At 39.1% G+C, this 23,103-nt stretch overlaps 1 protein-coding gene across 1 annotated transcript in view; it reads right to left on the reverse strand.

Annotated features, from left to right (window-relative positions):
- Positions 1-23,103, reverse strand: part of CRYL1 (crystallin lambda 1) — a 157,178-nt gene that overhangs the window by 108,300 nt on the left and 25,775 nt on the right. Inside the window, exon 2 of the mRNA XM_040621238.1 lies at positions 19,807-19,914. Coding sequence (XP_040477172.1) covers positions 19,807-19,914 — 108 coding nt within the window. The remainder of the gene's footprint in view (positions 1-19,806; positions 19,915-23,103) is intronic.

Here is a 23,103-nt window from a genome sequence, read left to right on the forward strand (position 1 = left end):
GTGTTACATTGTTAAACCCAAAAGAAGCCACTCCCAAATTATTAGAAGTTATAGAGCAATTCAGTAACATGGCAGGATAAGCAAAATAAATGCCTGAAGCATCGTTGCATTTCTATCCATGAACAATGAGACGCAAGAAAGAGAAATTAGGGAATCCATCCCATTTACAAGAGCACCAAAAACATACGTTACTTGGAATTAACTTAACGAGACGTAAAGATCTATATTCTAGAAACTAAAGTCACTTCTTGAAAGACATTGAGAGAAAAAAAGATGGAAAATATTCCATGCTCATGGATCTGGAAGAATTAACATAGTTAAAATGTCCATGCTCCCAGAGCAATCTACACTTTCAATCCATCCAATCAAAATACCAAGACATTTTTCAAAGAACTGGAACAAACAGCTCTAAATTTGTTGGAACCAGAAAAGGCCCTGAATCGCCAAGGAATTGTTGAAATAGGAAAACAAAGCTGGGGGCATCACAATGCCGGATTTCTAAACTGTACTACAAAGCTGTGATCTCAAAGACAGCATGGTACTGGCACAAAAACAGACACATAGACCAATGGACAGAATAGAGAAGCCAGAAAATGGCCTCGGCTCTTTGGGCAACACACTTTGATAAAGAGGAAAAACATCCAGTGGAAAAAGACAGTTCTTTCAATAAATGGTGCTGGGAAAATTGGTCAGCTCTGCAAAAGAATGAAACTTGACCACTCTCTCACACCATACACAAAATAAACTCTAAATGGATGAAGACCCATGTGAGACAGGAATCCATCAAAATTCCTAGAGGAGAATATAGGCAGCCACCTCTAGACATCAGCCACAAGCAACTTTTTCATGACACATGTCCCTGAAAGGCAAGAGAAACAAAAGAAAAAATGAACTTGTTGGGAGTTCATCAAGATATAAAACTTCTGCACAGCCAAGGAAACAGTCAAAAAACTAAGAGGCAGCCCACGGAATGGGAGAATATATTTGCAAATGACACTACAGATAAAGACTGGTATCCAAGATCTACAAAGAACTTCTCAAACTCAATATGACGAGAAACAAAAAACAAATCAAAAATGGGCAGAAGATATGAACAGATGCTTTTCCAATGAAGACATACAAATGGCTAACAGACACATGAAAAAATGTTCAAAATCATTAGCCATCAAGGAAATTCAAATCAAAACCACATGAGATACCACCTTACGCCAGTTAGAATGGCAAAAATAGACAAGGCAAGAAACAACAATTGTTGAGGATGTGGAGAAAGGGGATCCCTCCTACATTGTTGGTGGGAATGCAAGTGGTCAGCCACCTGTGAAAATGAGGGAGGTCCTAAAAAAGGCACCAGTGCCATCTAGATCGCCATTGCACTACTGGGTATTTACCCCAAAGATACAGACGTAGTGAAGAGAAGGGCCATATGCACTTCCGTTCATAGCAGCAATGTCCACAATAGCAAAGGAAAGGAACCGAGATGCCCTTCAACAGATGACTGGATTAAGAATATGTGAGATCCATATATACAATGGAATATTACTCAGCTATCAGAAAGAACAGTCTCAACATTTGCTGCAACATGGACGCACTGGAGGAGATAATGCTAAGTGAAATAAGTCAAGCAGAGAAAAGACAACTATCATGTCTCTCATCTATGGAACATAAGAACTAGGATGACTGTAGGGGAAGAAAGGGATAAAGAAAGGGGGTAACTGTAAGAATCAGAAGGGGGAATGAAACATGAGAGACTATGGACTATGAGAAACAAACTGAGGACTTCAGAGGGGAGGGGGGTGGGGGAATGGGATAGACCGGTGATGGGTAGTAAGGAGGGCACGTATTGCATGGTGCACTGGGTGTTATACACAACTAATGAATCATCAAGCCTTACATCGGAAACCGGGGATGTACTGTATGGTGACTAACATAATATAAAAAATAAATAAATAAATAAATAAATAAATAAATAAATAAATAAATAAAATAATAAAATCTAGAAAGAACTGACTTAAATGGTAGAAAATAGATATCTAAAACACCATCGAGGGAAATATAGTAAAAAGAGCTACCAGAAAATGCTCCCCTAAGATAAGAAGGAAGAGTGAACGTTTACTAGTCCTAGAGGGTCCCCAGATTGTGCACCAGCAGCAACACCCAACCTCCCTGAACACAGTTCGCGTTCTGCAAACTACCGCAGTGAGGAGAGCGCCACAGGATCCAAAGATCATTTAATTTTCATTTCATTTCATGTTTTGGATCCATCTTCTGAAAATTTTTGGAGTTACATAACTCTGTAAATATACTAAAAACCATTTACTGTATACTTTAGAAGGGTCAAATGTATGCTATATATATCTCAATAAAGCTGTTGTATTTGTTTCTTATTGCTTTTATAACAAATTACCACAAACTTAGTGGCTTAAACAATACAAATGTATTATCTTACAGTTCCAGGGGTCAGAAATTTCAAGTAGACTAAGATCAAAGTATCAGCAAGGCTGCGTTCCTTCTGGAGGCCCTAGAGCCGAATCTGCCCCTGCCTCTTCTAACTCCTAGAGCTCCCCCCTCACCCCTTTCCTTGGCTTCACGATCCTCTTCCATTTCATAGCCTACAATCTCATCACTCCAACCTCTGCTGTCATCACAGCTCCTTCTTTGGCTTTCCTCACTCTCTCTCCCTGATAAGGACCCTTGTGATTACATTAAGCCCATCTGGATAATCTCCCATATTCATATTCTCAACTTAATCACATCTGATCTCTATTGCCATGTAAGGCAACATATTCCCAGGTTCCGAGGATTAGGACATGGACATCTTTGGGGAAATCATTGTTCTGCCTACTACACTTACTCAAAAAAAAAAAAAAAAGTTTTAGAATAGAATATGTGATGTATGCAGAATTCCTGTAAAATTACTGTCCAAAATTGTGCTTACAGAACAGAGACGACTTATCTATTAAAGCTGCCTCAAATCAGATAATTAGGTTATGTTTGGCTCTTTGTACTTTGCCAATAATTTTCCACCATATTCTTTTTTTTTAATGATTTTTTATTATATTATGTTAGTCACCATACAGTACATCCCCGGTTTCCGATGTAAAGCTCGATGATTCATTAGTTGCGTATAACACCCAGTGCACCATGCAATACATGCCCTCCTCACCACGCACCACCGGTCTATCCCACTCCCCCACCCCCCCTCCTCTCTGAGGCCCTCAGTCTGTTTCTCATAGTTCACAGTCTCTCATGTTTCATTCCCCCCTCCGACCACCCCCCCTTCATCCCCTTCCTCCCCCACTGATCATCCTAGTTCTTATGTTCCATAGATGAGAGAAATCATATGATAGTTGTCTTTCTCTGCTTGACTTATTTCACTTAGCATTATCTCCTCCAGTGCCGTCCATGTTGCAGCAAATGTTGAGAATTCGTTCTTTCTGATAGCTGAGTAATATTCCATTGTATATATGGACCACAACTTCTTAATCCAGTCATCTGTTGAAGGGCATCTCGGCTCCTTCCACGATTTAGCTATTGTGGACATTGCTGCTATGAACACTGGGGTGCATATGGCCCTTCTCTTCACTACGTCTGTATCTTTGGGGTAAACACCCAGTAGTGCAATGGTTGGATCATAGGGTAACTCAATTTTTAACTTTTCAAGGGACCTCCACACTGTTTTCCAGAGTGGCTGTACCAACTTGCATTCCCACCAACAATGTAGGAGGGATCCCCTTTCTCCACATCCTCTCCAACAATTGTTGTTTCTTGCCTTGTCTATTTTTGCCATTCTAACTGGTGTAAGGTGGTATCTCAGTTCCACCATATTCTGAATTCCACTAGCTGTTGAAAAGTTTGTTGTCCATTTGTCGTTCTTTTACAGGTAGTCTGTCTTTTCTCTCTCTGACTGCTTTTAAGACTTTTCTTATGTCCCTTGGTGTTTTGTAGCATCCCTGTGATGTATGTAGATATAGATATCGTTTTTATTTCTCCTGCTTAGGACAGAACAAAGGTTCTTCCAGAATATGAAGATCCATGTCTTCAACTGAAATGAAGTCTCATTCATTATATCTTCATAAATTGTTCTTCCTTATTTTCTCTAAATCTTTCAGACCTCTAATGAGATATATATTAGGCATCCTCTCTGTATCATCCATATTTCTTAAGTACTTTTTCGCATTTTCCATCTCTTTATCTCCTGAATTCCATGCTAATAATACCTTCAGATCCGACTTCCAGTTTACTATGCTCATAAAACCTTGTCTCTCACGTGTTTGGGGATTTTTAGTTGTGAGCAGATGTTCACTGAACTCTCTGTGGGAATTCCTTGAGCCTTTGGTTTAAGGTACATTATTCTGGAGACAATACATATCTTCCTTCTGACAGGCACTGCAGCATAACTAACCAAGGGACCAATGTGAATTCTTGGATTAGTTTTTAAGACCACACATGTAATAGGAATTTGGGTTCAAAAACTTAGAGAGCTGGTTTGTGGTTAAAAATTCTCAGAGAAACTCTTTCTCCCCTCCACCCAGAACCAAGGCCAAGACAGACAAGCCCCCATATACAGACTAGTTATTTTTTCCTACAACTCCTTTCACCGGCAATGTCACCCTCTGAATACTAGCATCATTTGGGGGTCTCCAACTTGATCCCCCATCTTGCTGTTAAAACCAAAGGAAGATTGGCAAATATCTTAGAGCAGCTGTGACTTTCACGTATCTCTTGGGATCTGTGCTCCCAAATTTGGCCTCTCAGAATTTCCATTACTTTCTTGCCACCTCAGCTATGCATTATAAACTATACATTTACTCAATACTTTTCAGTACTTTGAAGTAGAAAGTTCTCTCAGGATACTTATTTTGCCATATTGCCAGAAACTAAACTCTAAACTGTTTCTTTAAAATCTAATATTCTTAGATATTATATGTATTTTATATTTCATGAGAAAAGAGAAATACTGACTGTATCCATTTCAGTAATAAGTTATTCAATGTGAATATGATCTCTACTATGCACATGAATTTATAACACACAATTGCTAATTGATTACATCACGGTTCTTGTTCATATGTGTAGCAAAGAAAAACAATACTGGTTTTTAGAGTTACCACTCGTCTGTTTTCCAGGTTTGCCCACTTGAAAAAATACATATATATATTATTTATATATATTATTGTGTTATATAAATATTACATATATTTACATATATAAATAATACCTAAATCGACCTGAAGCCAATAAACTTAGCCTTAAAAACAACAATATATTTCTGAAATGCATCAAAACACAAAGAATGCTTCTTTTTTTATTTAATCTAGTTTATTCACTCTGATGCTTCAGAAATTGAGGCCCAAACTGGTTACAGACTCACTCAAGGACATAAAGTGTTAGACACGTGTGGGATGGAAATCAGTCTTCTGACTCCTTCCCTCAAACACATTGAATAGAAACCACTTCCTCCCTTCACTCTTCCTACCAAACCATGATGGCTCTCTCATTAAAAAAAAAAAAAAAAAAAAAAAAAATCCTGTCTGGTGTGGGACTTATTTATAGGACTAATTGGCACAATTTATTGGCTTATAATCTGAAGATTCAAGGTACCCAATCTACTGGAGAAAATAGAGAGAAGTTTGCATCCACTCCCTCCCTCATGAATGCTGCTAACACCAGAGTCCCAGCCTGTTGAGTTTGAACGTAGACTCCAGGGTTCTTGTGTTCCATCTGGGGATCCCTGGTGTACCTAACAAACCTACCAACTCCTTCCAGGATTTCATTACCAACAGAGTTCAGCCCCCTGGGAGCCTGTGCCATGTGGTACACAGCCCATCAGTTAGCTCATCCTTCATGGGCAGTTTGAAATGAACACCCTCATGGGCATGTACTGTATGGTGACTAATATAACAAAATAAAAATTATTAAAAAAAAAAAGAAATGAAGACCCTCAAAGTGGGTTGGTCAAGGGTAGGTGGAACCATAGATATACACCCAGTGGTAGAGTCACCATAATGGTGGGCTTTAGAAAAGGCAGGACCTCAGACAAGGACCTGCTATGAAACCGTCCTCCCCAGAACTGCTAAAAGTTACCAGAGCTGTTGTCTGACTATCAGAAGCTCAGATGTCACTTGGACAATGTCCCGTTTCTGCAATAGTGATGTAGCTGCAGAGATAGCTTCCAGTGTCCCTTGCTTCCTTGAAGAGCCTCACAATAAATCCCCACTGACAGATGTAATCTGGGTACCTCTATCCTTATAACCTGAAAGGGCCTAGCATCTACTTAGTTCAGAAATTAGATGGAACTATTGGCTGAAGGAAATTACAACATATCTAAACTTCTCGATTTTAAACTATATGATTTATATAAACTAGACCTGTAGCAATGGCTAAGCCTAGGGACCAATAACACTGGTAAACATTAACTACTTTGCCCATAAATATAACCAGAACAAAAATGTTTATATCTCTGAAAAAGTGTTTATAGCTACCAAACAAACAAAAAATCATTTCTGTTCAATTAAATATATTTGCTGTTATAGAAGAACAAGTGAGAAATATAACATGGTACCCCTGTACCTTTTCTGGAAAGACTTTGTTTTCATAACTTATTTTTAAAAGCAAAAAAAAAGTAGAAAGAATAAAAAACATCCCCATATTTCTACTGAGAACTAACAATCACCAATCTTGACATGTGTGCTTCTTGTCATTTTTTAAATAAGCAAAACATTAAAGTTCTTTTAGCCACCAACCTCACACAACTATTTTCTACTGAATTCAGATAGGGTTTTTAAATGCCAAAGCCTGAAAACATAATGATTACCCACTTCATCCTTCAGAGAATTATGTTTGAGTAGCTAATGTGCTCAAAAGCACCTGCTTAAAACTTCAGTAAGTCAAAGCAAACTTTTAGCCTTTCTTCCCCATGTAGTGAGTCAGATTAGATCATATAGATGGGATGACAAAGGAGGGTCTTGTTTCTTTGATGAGCTGTTGTTCTATTGACTTCCCAGGGATTGTCCCTATGGAGAAAGAAAGGAAAAAGAGACAGAAGATAGTAACCAGAATAACCACACCAATGGCCTCATGAAGATTAGAATCACGGTAAAGAATCTATATAAGCAATTTGGCTTCAAGGCCCTTTATGCCCCTGGAAAAGAGAGGGGCATGAGGGGAGAGACCTGGTCACACACTAACCCACGGGACCACTGCATGGCTGCAAACTCCAGAACCCTGCTCTGCAGGGATCCCAAGAGAAAACCAGATGAACCATTTTGAGGAGCTTTCAGACATACTCAGACAACCCCTCATGTTCTCTTCAAGTGCAATAACTATGCCCGTAAATCAAAACCAGCCATTTGGCAATGTTTTATCCCAGTTAGACTCAGTGCCAATATTTTTCATTGAGTATTTTGGAAGAATTTAACACATAAACACCTGGAAAAGTAAGGGCTCACAGTGGCATTTTTAGCAGCCTCAGACATGCCAGAATGTTACAGCCTACACTATTTTTTTTCTTTTTTTTTAACAATATTTATTTTGTTATATTAGTCACCATACAGTACATCTCCAGTTCTTGATGCAATGTTCCATGATTCATTACTTGCATATAACACCCAGTGCACCACGCAATATGTGCCCTCCTTAATACCCATCACTGGCCTATCCCAATCCCCCACCCCCCTCCCCTCTGAAGCCCTCAGTTTGTTTCCCAGAGTCCGTAGTCTCTCGTGGTTCATTCCCCCTTCTGTTTACCCCCCCTTCATTCTTCCCTTCCTTCTCCTACCGATCTTCCTGCTATTTCTTATGTTCCATAAATGAGTGGAACCATATGATAATTGTCTTTCTCTGCTTGACTTATTTCACTTAGCATAATCTCCTCCAGTCCCGTCCATGTTGCTGCAAATGTTGTGTAATCGTTCTTTCTGATGGCTGAGAATGCACTTTGCTCAAAGCATGTTAGTAAGTGGCTGCAGCATACCGGTTCTACCCCTAGAGGTCAGCCTAGCACTAGAAGTCAAAATATTTCCATCCTAACTTCAGTGGATTTATAAATTTTTATTTAAAATTGGAGAAAAGGAAATGTTAACAATTATCACTGCATGGCAAAATATGGGTGGTTTTAATTTTTTCATATTTCTATTTTGAAGTTTTATTCGAAAGGAGCATTTATTACTTTAAAAAGATAAAGACAATGGAGAAACTGGAACCCTTATATACTATCATTGAGATTGTAACACATGGAGCTTCTATGGAAAACAGTACGGTGGTTCCTCAAAAAACTAAAAATGGAATTACCACATGACCCAGCAATCCCACTTCTGGATATACATTCAGAAGGAATGAAAGCGGGGACTTAAAGAGTTATTTGTACATCCATGTTCACAGCAGCATTATTCACAGTAGCCAAAAGACAGAAGCAACTCAAATGTCCAGCAATGGATGAAGGGATAAACAAAATGTGGTCTATACATACAATGGAAAATTATTTAGCCTTTAAAAAGAAGGAAATCCTGGGGCACCTGGGTGGCTCAGTTCGTTGGGCATCTGCCTTTGGCTTGGGTCATGATCCCGGGACCCTGGGATGGAGTTCTGAATGGGGCTCCCTGCTCAGCAGGGGAGCCTGCTTCTCCCTTTCCTTCCGCCTGCCACTCCCCTGCTTGTGCTCTCTGTGTCAAATAAATAAATTAAATATTTTTAAAAATAAAATAAAAATAAAAAATAAAATAAAATAAAAATAAAAAATATTTTTAAAAATAAAATATTTTAAATATTTATACATATTTATATATAAATTATATATAAATAAATATTTTAAAAATAAAAAAATAAATAAAAAGGAAATCCTTTTACATGCTATAGTATGTATCTTAAGGACATAATGCTAAGTGAAATAAACCAGTCACGAAAACACAAATATTATACGAGTCCACTTATATGAGGTATCTAAAGTATCCAAATTCACAGAAAAAGAAAGTATAATAGTGGTTGCAGGGGCTGGGAGGAGGGAAAATGGGAAGTCGTTGTTTAATGGGTACAGGGTTTCAATCTGAGAAGATGAAAAATTCTGGAGATCTGTTGCACAACCACGTGAACGTACTTAACACTCCTGAACTACAGTTTAGTGTACTTAACACTCCTTAAACTACAGTTTAAACCAATTAAAATGGTTTTTAAAAAGGTAAACTTTTTGTTACTTTTTTTTACCATAATTAAAGACAAAAACAATATATTTCTTTTTAAGGAGTGGTCATTTAAATTTTGTTTGAATTTGATTCTTCTAGGAGGTAAAGAAGGGTAGAATTCATGCAAGAACAAAACTCCATATGAACTAGAATTCAGAAATAAATTAAGGGACTAAACCACTTGTAGATTTTGTAGAATGAGTTAGAAAATCATTTTACCTAGTGTCATTTCAGTTGAGTAATGTAATAACCTAGTCCTTGGACTTCTAATTATACGTGTTAGATAAAACACATACATTTATCTCTGTTCCCTCCAAAACCTCAATAAAACCAAACTAAAGGAATCTTTCAAATATATATATATATATATATATATATATGCATGCATGTATACACACACACACACACACACGCACGCACGCACGCACGCACCCCTCCAGGCACTTTCCTTTGATCAGCAACAACAATGCTAGATGGAGACTGGCAGATTCTTTTCTGGACAAACTGAAGAGACAAAGAAAGGAGACATGCAGACATAGATACTCAGAGGTAGCACTGCTGTTTCCAGTCCCTTACCCTGGCTCTGCTACCCTGGAGTCCCCGTGCTGGACTTTCTGAGTGCCCCCAGCCACCACTCTAACTACACACAGGCAGATTAATCATTGAAGCTCCAAAAAAATCCTGAATTCAGTTACTGCAATATGAAAGTGGGAAACAGATGTGTGACAGTGCAGCCCATCTCCCGCAGTGGGATAGTAGGTGGACCCTAAAAATCATTCCTAATGTTTTTGAAGTGGGAATAAAAGGATAGAGTACAAAGGTTTTTATTAAAGAGTAGCCCCAGACTTCTTTTGCTTGACAGCAGTGTTTTCAAAGTTCTGAATGCCTTCCATCAAAGGCTAGGTCCAGTTTGCCGAGGGCTCCACCTCTTCCTACAACATTCTCTCCCCCACAGGTTACCAGCCCAGCCCCCTTGCTCACCTGAATCTGAAAACCTCTCAGTGAACTATGTAAGTTTAAATGTACTGTAGAAAGAGAAGAACTCTCTCCATTTGCCCCACAGGATTGCTGGGGATCTGATTGCCCCACTGGTCCCCCCCATCACTGCCCCTGCTTCTCTCCTCCGCACCTGGGCACTCTGAAATTCTCTTCCCTCAGGCTGGTGGTGACATTGGGACTTGGTGGGGTGGAGAGATACTCAGGGGAGCAGAGGGCCTGCATAAGCCTCAAGTCTGTCGATTTCACTAAAGTTTACACATGAATATCAAGCCTTGGCCCAGTTAATACATTTGTTTGTCATTGTTGGAAATCTCAGAGAGACACAGACCAGACAAAGCAGAATTCATACCATTCTTGAGTCCACACCCTATACCACATAAGCCTCACAGCCCTACTTTCAGTGTTAATATGTGCGTGTCCACATGCACAGAAGCATGCTGGATCATGATATAAGCATGTATCCTCAAAATGTTCAACAATAGTCACTCTCATTCCCACCATTCAGAGATAGCCAAAGTATTCTGATTTCTCCCCAATTTTCTGAATGTACAATGAACATATATAACTCTTACGAATGAGATAAAGCTACACTATTTCTGTTTGGGAAGAAAAATAAATAAGTGAAATGAAGCAATCATTTGAACTGCCCTAATGACAGCCAAGTGACAGCATGATCTGTGAACACATAGATAAGTCAGGTTGAATGACCCGGCTGAACCCACAGCCCATTGGTGTGAACTTTTGGCATCAGGACCTCAGATACCTTCTCAACTTTCCCATGCAGTTTAGTCAACTCACTCCCTGAACTCCACTTCTAAGGGAGCTTCAATTAAACCACCAAAGACAGGCTCCTGCTCATGAATAGGGTATATGTCTCTCCATTTACTGAAGTTTTATTTCCTGTCATTCAATAAAATTTTAAAAATTTCTCCATGAATATGTTATACATTCTTTTTCTATTTATACCTAGATTGCTTACATTTTTTGGTAACTGCAGAAATTTTTTACTGTCTTCTAACCACGTGTTGCCAATGTATAGAAATATATATATTTCTTTCTACCTGACATACGTTTTCCCAAGCCCTGGAGTTTTACTGACACAATCTATGTTCAAATTTCACCTGATAATAAAGCAACTGCTATCAGTTTGGCTAGGCCTGCTCAACTTCTCCTGAAATGTCATGGCATGTTAATTATTACTCATACACTCCTGATCTATTTCCCTGGGTGGAGGTTGGGGAACAGTAAATATTTTAAGCTTTGTGGATCATTTGGTCTCTGTTGCAACTACTTATTGTAGAGTGAAAACAGACGTAGATAATACATAAACAAATGGGCATGCTGTGTCCCGGTAAAAGTTCATGTATGGTATGTTCCCTTAAGCCAGACTGGGACCGATAGTTCCGCATCATTTCCTACAGAAGTGGAATTCTCCAAGTAGAGGACAGCTGTAGAAAGACAAAACCAGGAACCCTCAGAACCTAGTAAAGGACAGCAATCTAACCACAGGAAACTGACCAGACCGTGGTATATTGGTAATCTACCAATCTATTGTCACAATCCTCGGAATTGGTAATTTTGGCTGCGCTCAGCTGGGCTCATGCATGAGGCTGCAGTTATACGGCACGTTAGCTAGACAGAAGCTGTTGGTCAAGGACGGCTTCACTCATCGATCTAGCAGCTGGTGCTGGTGCTGGTGTTGGCTAGTGCTGGCTGACAGCTGGGCCACATGTCTCTGGGTGGCCAACTGAACTGACTGACAGGATGAAGGATGGCAGGAAGGGTTTCCATCAGCAAGTGAGGGTAAGTTCTCAATGTACAGGTGCTTTCCAGGTCTCTGCTTGAATCACATCTGCTATCTGTCCCATTGGCCAGCGCAAGTCCATGGCCAACCCCAGAGTCAGGCAGTGGGAGAAGCAAAATCATAGTACAAAGAGGTGTGCAGACAGGGATGGAAGCAATTTGTGGCCATTTTGTGATATATTACACTCAGCTATTCTAGCCAAAAATATATGGAAAACTAATCAATGCCCCTTTCAAACCAGATCAATCCAAGAGGAATCCAGATCAAAAACTGAATTCAAGATATTTAAGCAAGTGCAGAGGTCTGGGTAGCAAGTTAAAAACACGCCCCAGAAGCCCAGTTAGAAATGCCTGAGTTCAGGGACAAGGAGTTCAGTCACTCAGGAGACAGGAGTACAGGGCAGCTACCTGGTTTCAGGGATCACTTCTGGTGGTTTATTAAATCCTAATCTATTTGGAAAGCTGATTTCATTTGGGGGGATTAGCATACCAGAATGACCATCTACAGGTGGTAAAGAGATGGCAACGGAGAAATTGAAGAGTAAGTTTACCAAAATACAGTGATTTCAGATTGGGACTCATGCAAAACAAGGCAGTTTGTTCTCTACCTTAAAATGGAGGTGGTCACTGAGATATCAGTATGGCCTACGCCAGGTGGCCCTGGTCCACTGATGGCTAGAATGCCCTGTCACTATGTGGAAACGATGCTGGATCCAAAGCCTACAAAGTCATGTCCTGATCCAGGAGTCCATATTATACCTTTTACTTGATTTTTGTTTACCTTGCTAAAATACATTCATAGTCTCAAATTCTTACTTGAGACCTAACATATGCCAGGTATTGGGCATACAGTGGAAAAGAAAAACCAAGTAGTGAAGTATCCGCTAATAAGGTTTTCCAAGGTCAAGCTACCCTTCTGTTTTGAGATTTAAATATGTTAAGTTTTAAGTTTCTCATTTTACTGCTCTGTTAGAAAAAGATTAGTCTTGGATGACATCTTTTTAATTTTGTTTTGATTCCCCATGATCTCTTGGCATGGTATGAGTTGTGATAATTTCTCTAATCTTCTAATGTTGTAACATTATTTAAAATCAACTTCACCCAGTTTAAGTTCATTTTTACAATTTCAGAAACAAGATGTACTATTTCTACTCATTTAAGATTAGTGTTTAATAGGTCTAACATTAATAGAATTTTCATGCAGAAGTAGTACTATTTCAACCACGTATTTTCACAGTATTTCACATATTTTCCACACATTTCTCTATAAAATGTTCAGAAGGATCTGAATTTGGGAAGTGAGCCAAACTGCAAGGGTGGGACAGATGGCCGGGAAAAAGTCTATGAAAAATACGGCAAGAATTACTCTCCGAGACTCCAGACAAGGTTCCCATGACTCAGTTAAACAATTACTGAGCTAGTGCCTATTTCTGGAGACAAGAGATGTGCATACTGCTTCTTTCTGTGGCCATAATGGTTATCACAGAGATCGCATAACATTTCAATAATGAGAGGTACTGAAAGTGTAACACAGTCTCTGAATTCATGGAGCTCACAACCCAATGTGATGAATGAAGACCACAAACCAGTGTCCTAAAAGGCTGTCTGTTGGGCACAGACGATTTTGACCCATCAGTCAATTCAACCCAGTGAAGAAGATACAAGATATACTTCTTGACAAAAAAGGTGAACTTGATTCTCCTTATACCTTATGCCTAATACATGGTCAGGGACTTTGTAGTCTTGGTTCCTGGACATCTAAGGACTGCAGCCAATAACCCAATGTTGTTCACCTGAGCTAACAGTCACTGTTGATTTGCAGGGTGACACAGTGTACTTACTGAGAGAAGCAGCAATAATTCTTTCCTGACTGAAAAAAAATTTGAAACTCAGAACTCTTCTTACTGACCAAGATATTTACAAAAATAAGTTTTGGACTCAATGCTCTTCACTTGGTCTCTGTATACAGGAATGGAACATCTGAAAATCTTGTGATTTAAGAAAGGGAAGCAGGTGGCTTTACTTAAATGACAAGACAAAAATGTAGTCCTCCCTAGGAGGGCAACATGACACGACTCAACCTGATTTTCCTGCTGCTATTTGCTAGCAATAATTCGAGAAGAAAGAGGTAGTCAGTCACAAGATACCCTAAGATCTCTACTTCCTGCCAAAGAAGTATAACCAGTTCTGCATATTTAAGTTAACTCAGCGTGTGTGTAGATGAATTACAAAAATAAAGCTTCTGCTCTTGAGAAAAGATCTGTGTGTACTCTTTTTAAGGCTTCGATACATAAGATTTCAGTAGATTTGCTTTTCTTTGATAAAGCTGCTAATAGCAATAAATTGTTTTGGTTTTTTTGGTACAAAACTCTTACAGACTGACATCTAAAAGTTCAATCTAATCAGGCACCAATTATATTAAGAAGTATTAGCTCTTAATTAAGCAAAGCAGTAGGATAACAGGAAAGCCTTTTATCTGGCCTTAAAAATAAACAAAGATATTTTTTAAAGATTTATTTATTTATTTTAGAGAGAAAGAGGTAGAGAGAACACAAGTGGGGGGGGGGTAGAGGGAGAGAGAGAATCCCAAGCAGACTCCCCACTGAGCGCAAAGCCCGAAGCAGGGCTCAATCTCACAACCTTGAGGTCATGACCTGAGTCGAAACCAAGGGTCGGACACTCAACTAACTGAGCCACCCAGGTGCCCCAATAAACAAAAATTTTTTTAATTTAAAAAATTAAAAACCGTACTCACAGTTTTCACATATACTCCCTGATGCCTAAAAGGGCTTTAAAAGTGATACATAAAATGATACACCTAAAAAATAAGGCCTAAAATACAGATAGCCAAAGAACTAGAACAAAGAACTTTTCAATCAGGAATCTTTTGGTTCCAACTAAGTGGAATTCGCTTGACAAAATAAAATATGAAATGGTAAAAGAAGTGGGAAGTCTGGAGAGTAGAGGTCAGCAAACTGTACCTACTGGTCAAAGTTGCTTTACCACCTGTTTCATATGGCCCATGAGGTGAAAATGGCTTTTACATTTTTAAATTATTGGAAAAAAAACAAAAGAATAATAATACCTTGTGACATGTGAAAATTACACAAACTCCAAAGTTCAGTGTGAATTTCATGAGTTTCATTGGAACACAGCTGGGCCAATTTGTTCACATATTGTCTGTGGCTGCTTCAGTCAACAAGGAGTGGCTGCTAGAGAGACCTTATGACCTGAAAAGCCTAAAATATTTCCTAGTTGGCCTTTACAGAGAGTAGGCCAGCCTCTGGTCTGGAGCACAGGTGCAGCTGGCTTCACACCTGACTTGATCAGAGGCTGTGCTCTCCTCTGGCACCAGACCAGTTACTGAGCTGACATCTCTAGGCTCTAAGTCCACCAACCACAAATACTGTCAATGATGTGGGAAAAAAAGGCAGAAGAAAAATTATTAAATTTCCTTACTATCTACAGCCCATTGACAAGTCCTTGAAACAGGCAGAGTGACACTGGTCTAGGGACTCATCTGCTTCAATGTTGATACTTTGCTAAGGGGAAAAGGCAATCTTAGCCCAACCCCCAAGACCCTGTGAGCCTACTTTAACATATAAAAATTCCTTTGGAATCATCCTCCAAGCATATGACCCACCAATATATATCTGAAGGGTCTCATGACTCAGGTTTTATTAGACGGTAATAAATGGTAATAAATGACCTTTTCCCAACAATAGCTAGCCCCCTCAAGGTCCTGGAAATCTTGCTTCCAAAATTCCTTAGACACCTCTGCTATCCTGAACCCCCTCCCAACTTAAAAGTATATAATGGGCCAGTCCTCATGTCCCCAGTGCAGCTCTTTCTGCCCATAGGTCCTGCCCCTAGGCTTTAATAAAATCAACTTTTTGCACCAAAGGTACCTCAAGAATTCTCTCTTGGCCATGGCCATCGGGTTTGAACCCTAATGTTCTTTCCTACATCATCAACAGAAAACCAAATAAAAGTCCAAGCCTCCTGAAAGGTCACTATCGCCACATAAGTATACGAGGCCTAGAATCATTATCAACTACCATTTCCACACTGGAGCTTGCTATGTTCTTATGTAGAAAAACCACTTACTATGGGAATAAAAGATAAATTTAATGAAGTATACATAATTTTCCTTATTTAGGAATACCATAAATTCTGTAAATTTCTTTACAATGGTATCCCCCTTAATGAGTTTTTCATCGATCAGTTCCCATTGCTCCCTACATCATCTCCATTAAACCAAATATTAAGTTCTTGCACTACTGTGTTCCCTATCTTGATGCCCTTTTAAAACACTCTAACTCAATTTGAAGAAATCCTTTTACCTCTCAGTTGGTTCCTTTTTTATGATCATACTCTTCAGAGGTGTATTTTCTTCTGCATTACAATAGTAGAACATAAAGCTTTTGAGCTATTTTTATTAAGCCTTAAAATTTATTTAAAGACTTTTGAAGGGGCGCCTGGGTGGCTCAGTCGTTAAGCGTCTGCCTTCAGCTTAGGGCGTGATCCCAGCGTTCTGGGATCGAGCCCCGCATCAGGCTCCTCCGCTGGGAGCCTGCTTCTTCCTCTCCCACTCCCCCTACTTGTGTTCCCTCTCTCGCTGGCTGTCTCTCTCTCTGTGTCAAATAAATAAATAAAATCTTTAAAAAAAAAAAAAATAAAGACTTTTTTGAAGACTTCCACTTCCAATACTGTGGTGGGCCAAAATGTCTGAAGGGCCTGTTTACAAACCACAGGATCCCACATTAGAATAATTTTTATGCATGAGGGAGTCATAGCAAGTAGAGCAAGTAAGGAAAAATTTCAAGGTTCTCCCTTTAACCAATAGAAGAAAAAACAGAAAAAGAACTCAAAGAAGATATACAAATAGCAAATAAGCATATGAAAAGATGTTCCACACATTTGTCATCAGGGAAATGCAAATTAAAACAATGAGCTACCACCACATACCTGTCAGAATGGCCCAAATCCAGAACACTAACAACACCAAATGCTGCTGGAACTCTCATTCACTGGTGGTGGGAGTGCAAAATGGTCCAACCACTTTGGAAGACAGTCTGGTCTGTGGTGCTCCGCCCAGATCTCTTTGAATCCCTTTTACCAGCACTGGGTGCCCAACCCCCAACTTTTGAATCTTTGCTGCTAAAGGCTTACACCTGTCCCCACCCTCAGAGTACTACCCCAGGACCCAGAGCAGAGACATGGAAGCACCTGGAGTTCACATCCACCCAAGCCCCTAGGAATGCCCCTAGTTAGTAACTGATGGAGAAATACGGATGTTTGGCTCTCTTGCCTTAAGGGGGTGACAAACTTCACACAGTATTTTAAGCTCTAGGACTCCATGGAATCTTGTTGATCCTGGGGCTTCTCCTGAAATCATACCCTTAGTTGGCCTCTTTGTTTTCCTTTTCCTGTCCCCACCAATTCCTCACTGGTTTCTCCTGGGAGCACTTCTTTTAATAAATCACTGGCCTGGGAATCCTTATCTCAGGATCTTATTCTGAGGAACCTAAGCTAAGACAACCTCACATACTGGAATTATTAGATATATAATACAAAACAATTATGTATTAAGTGCTCAAAGATTTTAAAAATGTAAACACAAATAATGAGCAAAACAATGGGAAGCTATTAAAAATGAACGAGTATATTTGGAAAAGAAGCAGAACTATTAAAGTGAAAATTTAATTACTGAAATAAATTCAATGGTTGGCTTAAATAACAGATTGGACACAGCTAAAACCAGAATTAGTGAACTGGAAGAAAAATCTAAAGAATGTACCCAAAATATATTCTAAGGAGACAGGGAGACAGAAAATATAAGAGAGGTTAAAAGATGTGAAGGCTAGAATGATTTGGTTCAATAGCCATATAACCAGAATCCCAGAAGGAAAAATAGACCCAATAATCTCACCCTTAGGTATGTACACTGTAGATATTCATGCATTTGTGCACCAGGAGACATACACAAGGACACAAATGGTAACACTGTTTACAATAGCCCCTAACTGGAAACAGCTTAATGTTCATCAGAAGGATAAAATGTAAGTAAATAATCTCAAAGTCACACACTAGAAAACCATATAGCAATAAACATGGCTGTACCACAGCTACAAGCAATAACATGGATGAATCTCAAAAAAAAATTTTTTATAAAGCACAAAAATAAGCAAAACTAAACCATATATTATTTAGAGATACATATCAATGATAAAACTTTTTTTTTTTAAGATTTTATTTATTTATTTGACAGAGAGAGAGAGATAGCCAGCGAGAGAGGGAACACAGGCAGGGGAAGTGGAAGAGGAAGAAGCAGGCTCCCAGTGGAGCAGGGAACCCAATGCGGGGCTCGATCCCAGGACCCTGGGATCACGCCCTGAGCCACAGGCAGACGCTTAACAACTGAGCCACCCAGGCACCCCAATGATAAAACTTTTTTAAGGCAAAGTAACCGTATAGTTACTTCTGGTAGGAAGATAGGGGATCAATTTCAAAAGGTGTACACAGGGTATTGACAATATTCTAGATCTCAAGAAGGATAGTAGTTTCATGAATGCTCATTTTATTACATTCTTCATAAACTAGCATAAATGATCTATTCCTTTGTATATGTTAAATATCACATTAAAAGTAATGTTTGCAGAATCTCTATAAAACAAATAGTATAGATGGGTGCTAAAGGTACTCAGACCTACCCTTAACATGTCAGATACACCAGAGCTTGAATCTTGTATCTTACTGTGTCTTGTATCTTACTGAACATTCATAGATCTCAGTTTTCTCATAAAATAATGGCAATAATCTGCCTCATAGGGCTTACGATGAGAATTTATATGGGAAGATTACTAGACTATAAGTTCCATGGTGGGTAGGACTGTATCTCTCCTACTCATTTATGTATCCCTAATGGATAACACACGCCTGCAATATAGTGGGTTTTTATGCTAATTCCTCTTCCTTCTATAAGAGTACAGAACATAGTGTTAGGAGTGTATGTGTTTAGTTTTAGAGTGGTTCTTTTTTTTTTTTTTTTTTTTTTTTTTTTGGTTTTGGGGGGTTTTTTATTTTTATTTTTAAAGATTTTATTTATTTATTTATTATTTATTTATTTTTAAGATTTTTATTTATTTGTTAGACTTCTTAGGTGAATGTGTCATGAATTAGGGCCCTTTTACCTTCCAGCACATTACATTAGTTTGATGCTTCTATCTTTGACCTCCCTCATTCTTCACTTCTTTCTTATGGTTTCTATTTTTCTTCTTACCCCCTGTGCTTACTCGCAAAACTTAGCCCTCTTCATGCTCATCAACTCTGACACCTTTAACTATTACAGTTATCACAGTTCATTTGAGTCCTGCCATCATTAGATCAATAGGTCAAAACAAACCTCAGGACCTCTGTTCCTAAAATGTAATGCCCATGCAGCTCTGGTTACCACATGCTGAGAGCCAGCTCATCTGCCCAGAGGGAACACAGGGAAACCCCGACCTCCAGCCCTGTGTGATACAGGGAGAGAGAAGCTTACTCACTTAGGTTGGAAGCCTCAGTGGTATGTTCAGCTTCTCCACTCCCATCACACATTTTTACAATCCTAATGGTCCTCTCCTCACGATGAGCCCCTTCTTCAGTCTTAATTTTTTATGCCCCACCCACCGTAGACCTGGCCTTTACCAGCTCAAAGGCACTGTAATAGCCATCAAATGGAAGAATAAAATCACAGATATTTATAGCCTTGAGAATATGATAAACAAGACCCACTGAGAGCAGCAGAGATGTTTCAATTCCTCCTAGAAGGTGCCAGCTAACTTACCTGATCTTTTCCAAGGCATTTGTTACCTGCTGTTGCTCAATATCGTAGAGTTTCACCTTGAAGCCTCCACTGGCAAACAACATAGCCCAGCTTTGCCCAATGAGTCCGCTAAAGGGAAAGAAAATTAAGAAAGGCTTCCAGTTAACTTAACGGAAAAGTTTTTCATTCCTAACCCAGAATGAAATTTTAAAAATTATATAGCATCCTATTCTAAAATATCTTAAAATTATACATTTGTATAGCTGTATTTATTTAAAATGTTATCTCTTTCCATATAGGAGCCCCTGAATCCTCAACTCTAGTGTCGGCAGGAACATTCTGCCTGGACCACTGCTGGATGTCAGGTAGTTAACATCAGTTCACTCACTGAAACAAAAACTTACAGTAGGGAGGCGGTAGGGTGTGGTGGAGGTGAAAAGCCCTCTGTGAACCCCCATTTGACCACTGTTTCAGGCAAGTCACTTAATGTGAAGAATAGACTTCCCCGTCCTCCTCAAATAAATAACTGCTGCTACCACCACCAGCTTTTGAGCATATCTTAGGTGCCAGGCAAGAGTCAACACCTTACATGTCTTTCCTCTGTTAATCTTTACAACAACCCCACAAGGTAGGTGCTATTATTACTTCCCATTTTACATATGGGGAAGTTGAGGCATGGAAGGGTTAAAACTATGTAGGCTTACATGCTCGAGCTATGCGATGAACCCAAACAGCCCGACCGTTGGACTCTAACTAGTGGAATCTCCGCACACACTGTGTCAGTGAGCTACCAGAGAAGGAGAAGATAAAAAGGACAGGAAGAACTCACATGAAATTGTTCAAAAGGTTAAGAATGAATGTTAAGGAGCACATCTAGAGCCCAAATCTTGGTTTCTAATATCATTCTCCAATAAAAGGAACCAAGGCTCCTTGGAGAAATGGCTGATTCTAGGACTGAGCCAGGAAATACAAAACTTGAGCCTAGAGTAATTGGGAGTGCCAGAAAGTACACAGTGCTAATAAAAAATAAAAATTAAAAAAAAAAACTGTAAAAGCCTATCTTGACGGAACATGTCAAAGGAACACAAGAGCCAAATGAAAGAACTCTAGGAGCCAAAGCTGGAATAAGTTGAGCAAAAAAGTAAAGTAACACTGGATTATAACCCAAAGTATAAACTAAATATCCATGAGTCCACACTGATATCAATAAATGTTTGAATACATAAATGGGGGAGAAGCCAAATCTCCCTTGCAGAAGAATTGCACAATAATTTATGTAGACACTCCACCCTCATGAAGCTGTAACATAACTCCCCACTCTTGAAGCATGGGCTGTACGGAATGACTTCCTGCCAAAGAGTACAGTAATGGAGAGGGAAAGTGTAGAGTGACTTTACAGTGGAGAAAACTGGCAAACACTACCTCAGGCAAGTGATCAAGGTCAACATCAACAGCAATAAATAATGTTATAGGATGACCCCTCATACGGCATGATGAGAAGCACACTTCACCTCTGTAGTCTTCCTCCCAAAAACCCATCACCCAACTAATAATGAGAAAAACATCACACGAATCCCGACACAGAACAGTTTCCAACCCACCTGACCTCTCCTCTTCACTGTCAAGGTGACTGAAAACAAAGACAATCTAAGAAACCCTCAGTTGAAAGAAGCCAAAAGAGAAATGACAAGTAAATGTAATTTGGTATCCTGGATGGGATCCTGAACATTAGGTAAAAACTGAGGAATCTGAATAAAGTATGGATTGCTAAATCCATATATTCACAATAATTTATGTAGACACTCTACCCTCATGAAGCTGTAATCACATAATCACATTAATAATATATTAATATTAGCTCATTAATTGTAATAAATATACCACACTAATATATTAATAATAGGGGAAACTTAATAAAGGGAGTATATGGGAATTTTCTGTACTATCCTCACAATTTTTCTGTAAATCTAAACAAATAAAGCCTATTTTTAAAAAAATGAATGTTTATAACAGCAATTCTACTCCTAGGTATGTACCCAACAGATATGAAACCTACATCCCAAAAAACACCACTTTATACATGTATGTTTATATGACCATTATTCATTAACAGCTAAATGGAAATGACCCAAAAGTCCAATAGTTAATGAATAGGTAAATAAGATGTGGTATACCCATAAAAAGTTATTCAGCCATAAAACGGAATAAAGTACTGATACATGCTACATGGAACCTTAAAAAAATGCTCAGCGAAAGAAGTCAGTCAGTAAGGTCTACATATGGCATGATTCCACTTTTAGGAACTGGCAAATCTACAGAGACAGAAAGTGGATTTGTGGTTGCCCAGGGCTGCAGACGGAGGAACAGGAGTGACAGCTGATGGATGCAGGGTTTCTTTTGGGACGACGAGAATATTCTAAAATTGACTGTAGTAACAGTTGTACAACCCTGTGAATATACTAAAAGGGTGAACTGTGTGCTAGACATATTACATCTCAGCAAATCTGTTATTAAAAAATGAATGTACGTGAAAATGCTTTGAAAACCAACTCCTGTCACAAAATGTAAAGCAATAATACTTAGTAAACTCTTAAATTTGGTTGAGTGGAAGGGCAAAGAGGAAATGAGTATCACATTTGGTAGAATGTAGGCGGTTACCACAAAGCATGATTAGAATTCTTTCCCCAAAGGTGCTTGCTGCTACGTGAGTGTTCAGCTAGAGGTGAGAGGAAAACTTGTCCTCTCACAACACACCCATGGCCCAGATATTCAGGGGATTTCTCCAGAGAAGGTAACGTCCAGGAAGGTAGCTCATAAAGCTAATAAGCAACAAAATCCACGTAAACTCCAATTTCAAACTCCAGTGTTGTTTCATTACATTCCAAGTTCACCCATTCAAAAGGGTATACCACAGTCTCCCCTCAGGGAACCCACTGACTACAGATACATTTGATAATGATCCTCAGGGCAGGACTAGTGGTGGGGCCAGTGAGAACTTACCCAGCCTGCTGAGTAATCCAACTCTGGATGCAAAGAACAGCCATCTGTGTTCAGCATCTTATGATTTTAAAAATGACCACTAAATTATCCAGACTTAAAAGGAAGGAAATTCTGAACACATGCTACAACATGGATCAACCTTGAAGACATAACGCAAAATAAAATTAACTCAGTCACCAAAAGACAAATACTGTATGATTCCACTTGTATGAGGTACTTAGAGTAGTCAAATCCATAGAGACAGAGAACAGAATGGTGGTTACCAAGGGCTGGGGAAAGGGAGGGTCAGGGACTTGTTATTTAGTGGGGACAGAGTTT

This window comes from Ursus maritimus, unplaced genomic scaffold (assembly GCF_017311325.1).
Source record: "Ursus maritimus isolate PB19 unplaced genomic scaffold, ASM1731132v1 scaffold_10, whole genome shotgun sequence".
Lineage (NCBI taxonomy): Eukaryota > Metazoa > Chordata > Mammalia > Carnivora > Ursidae > Ursus > Ursus maritimus.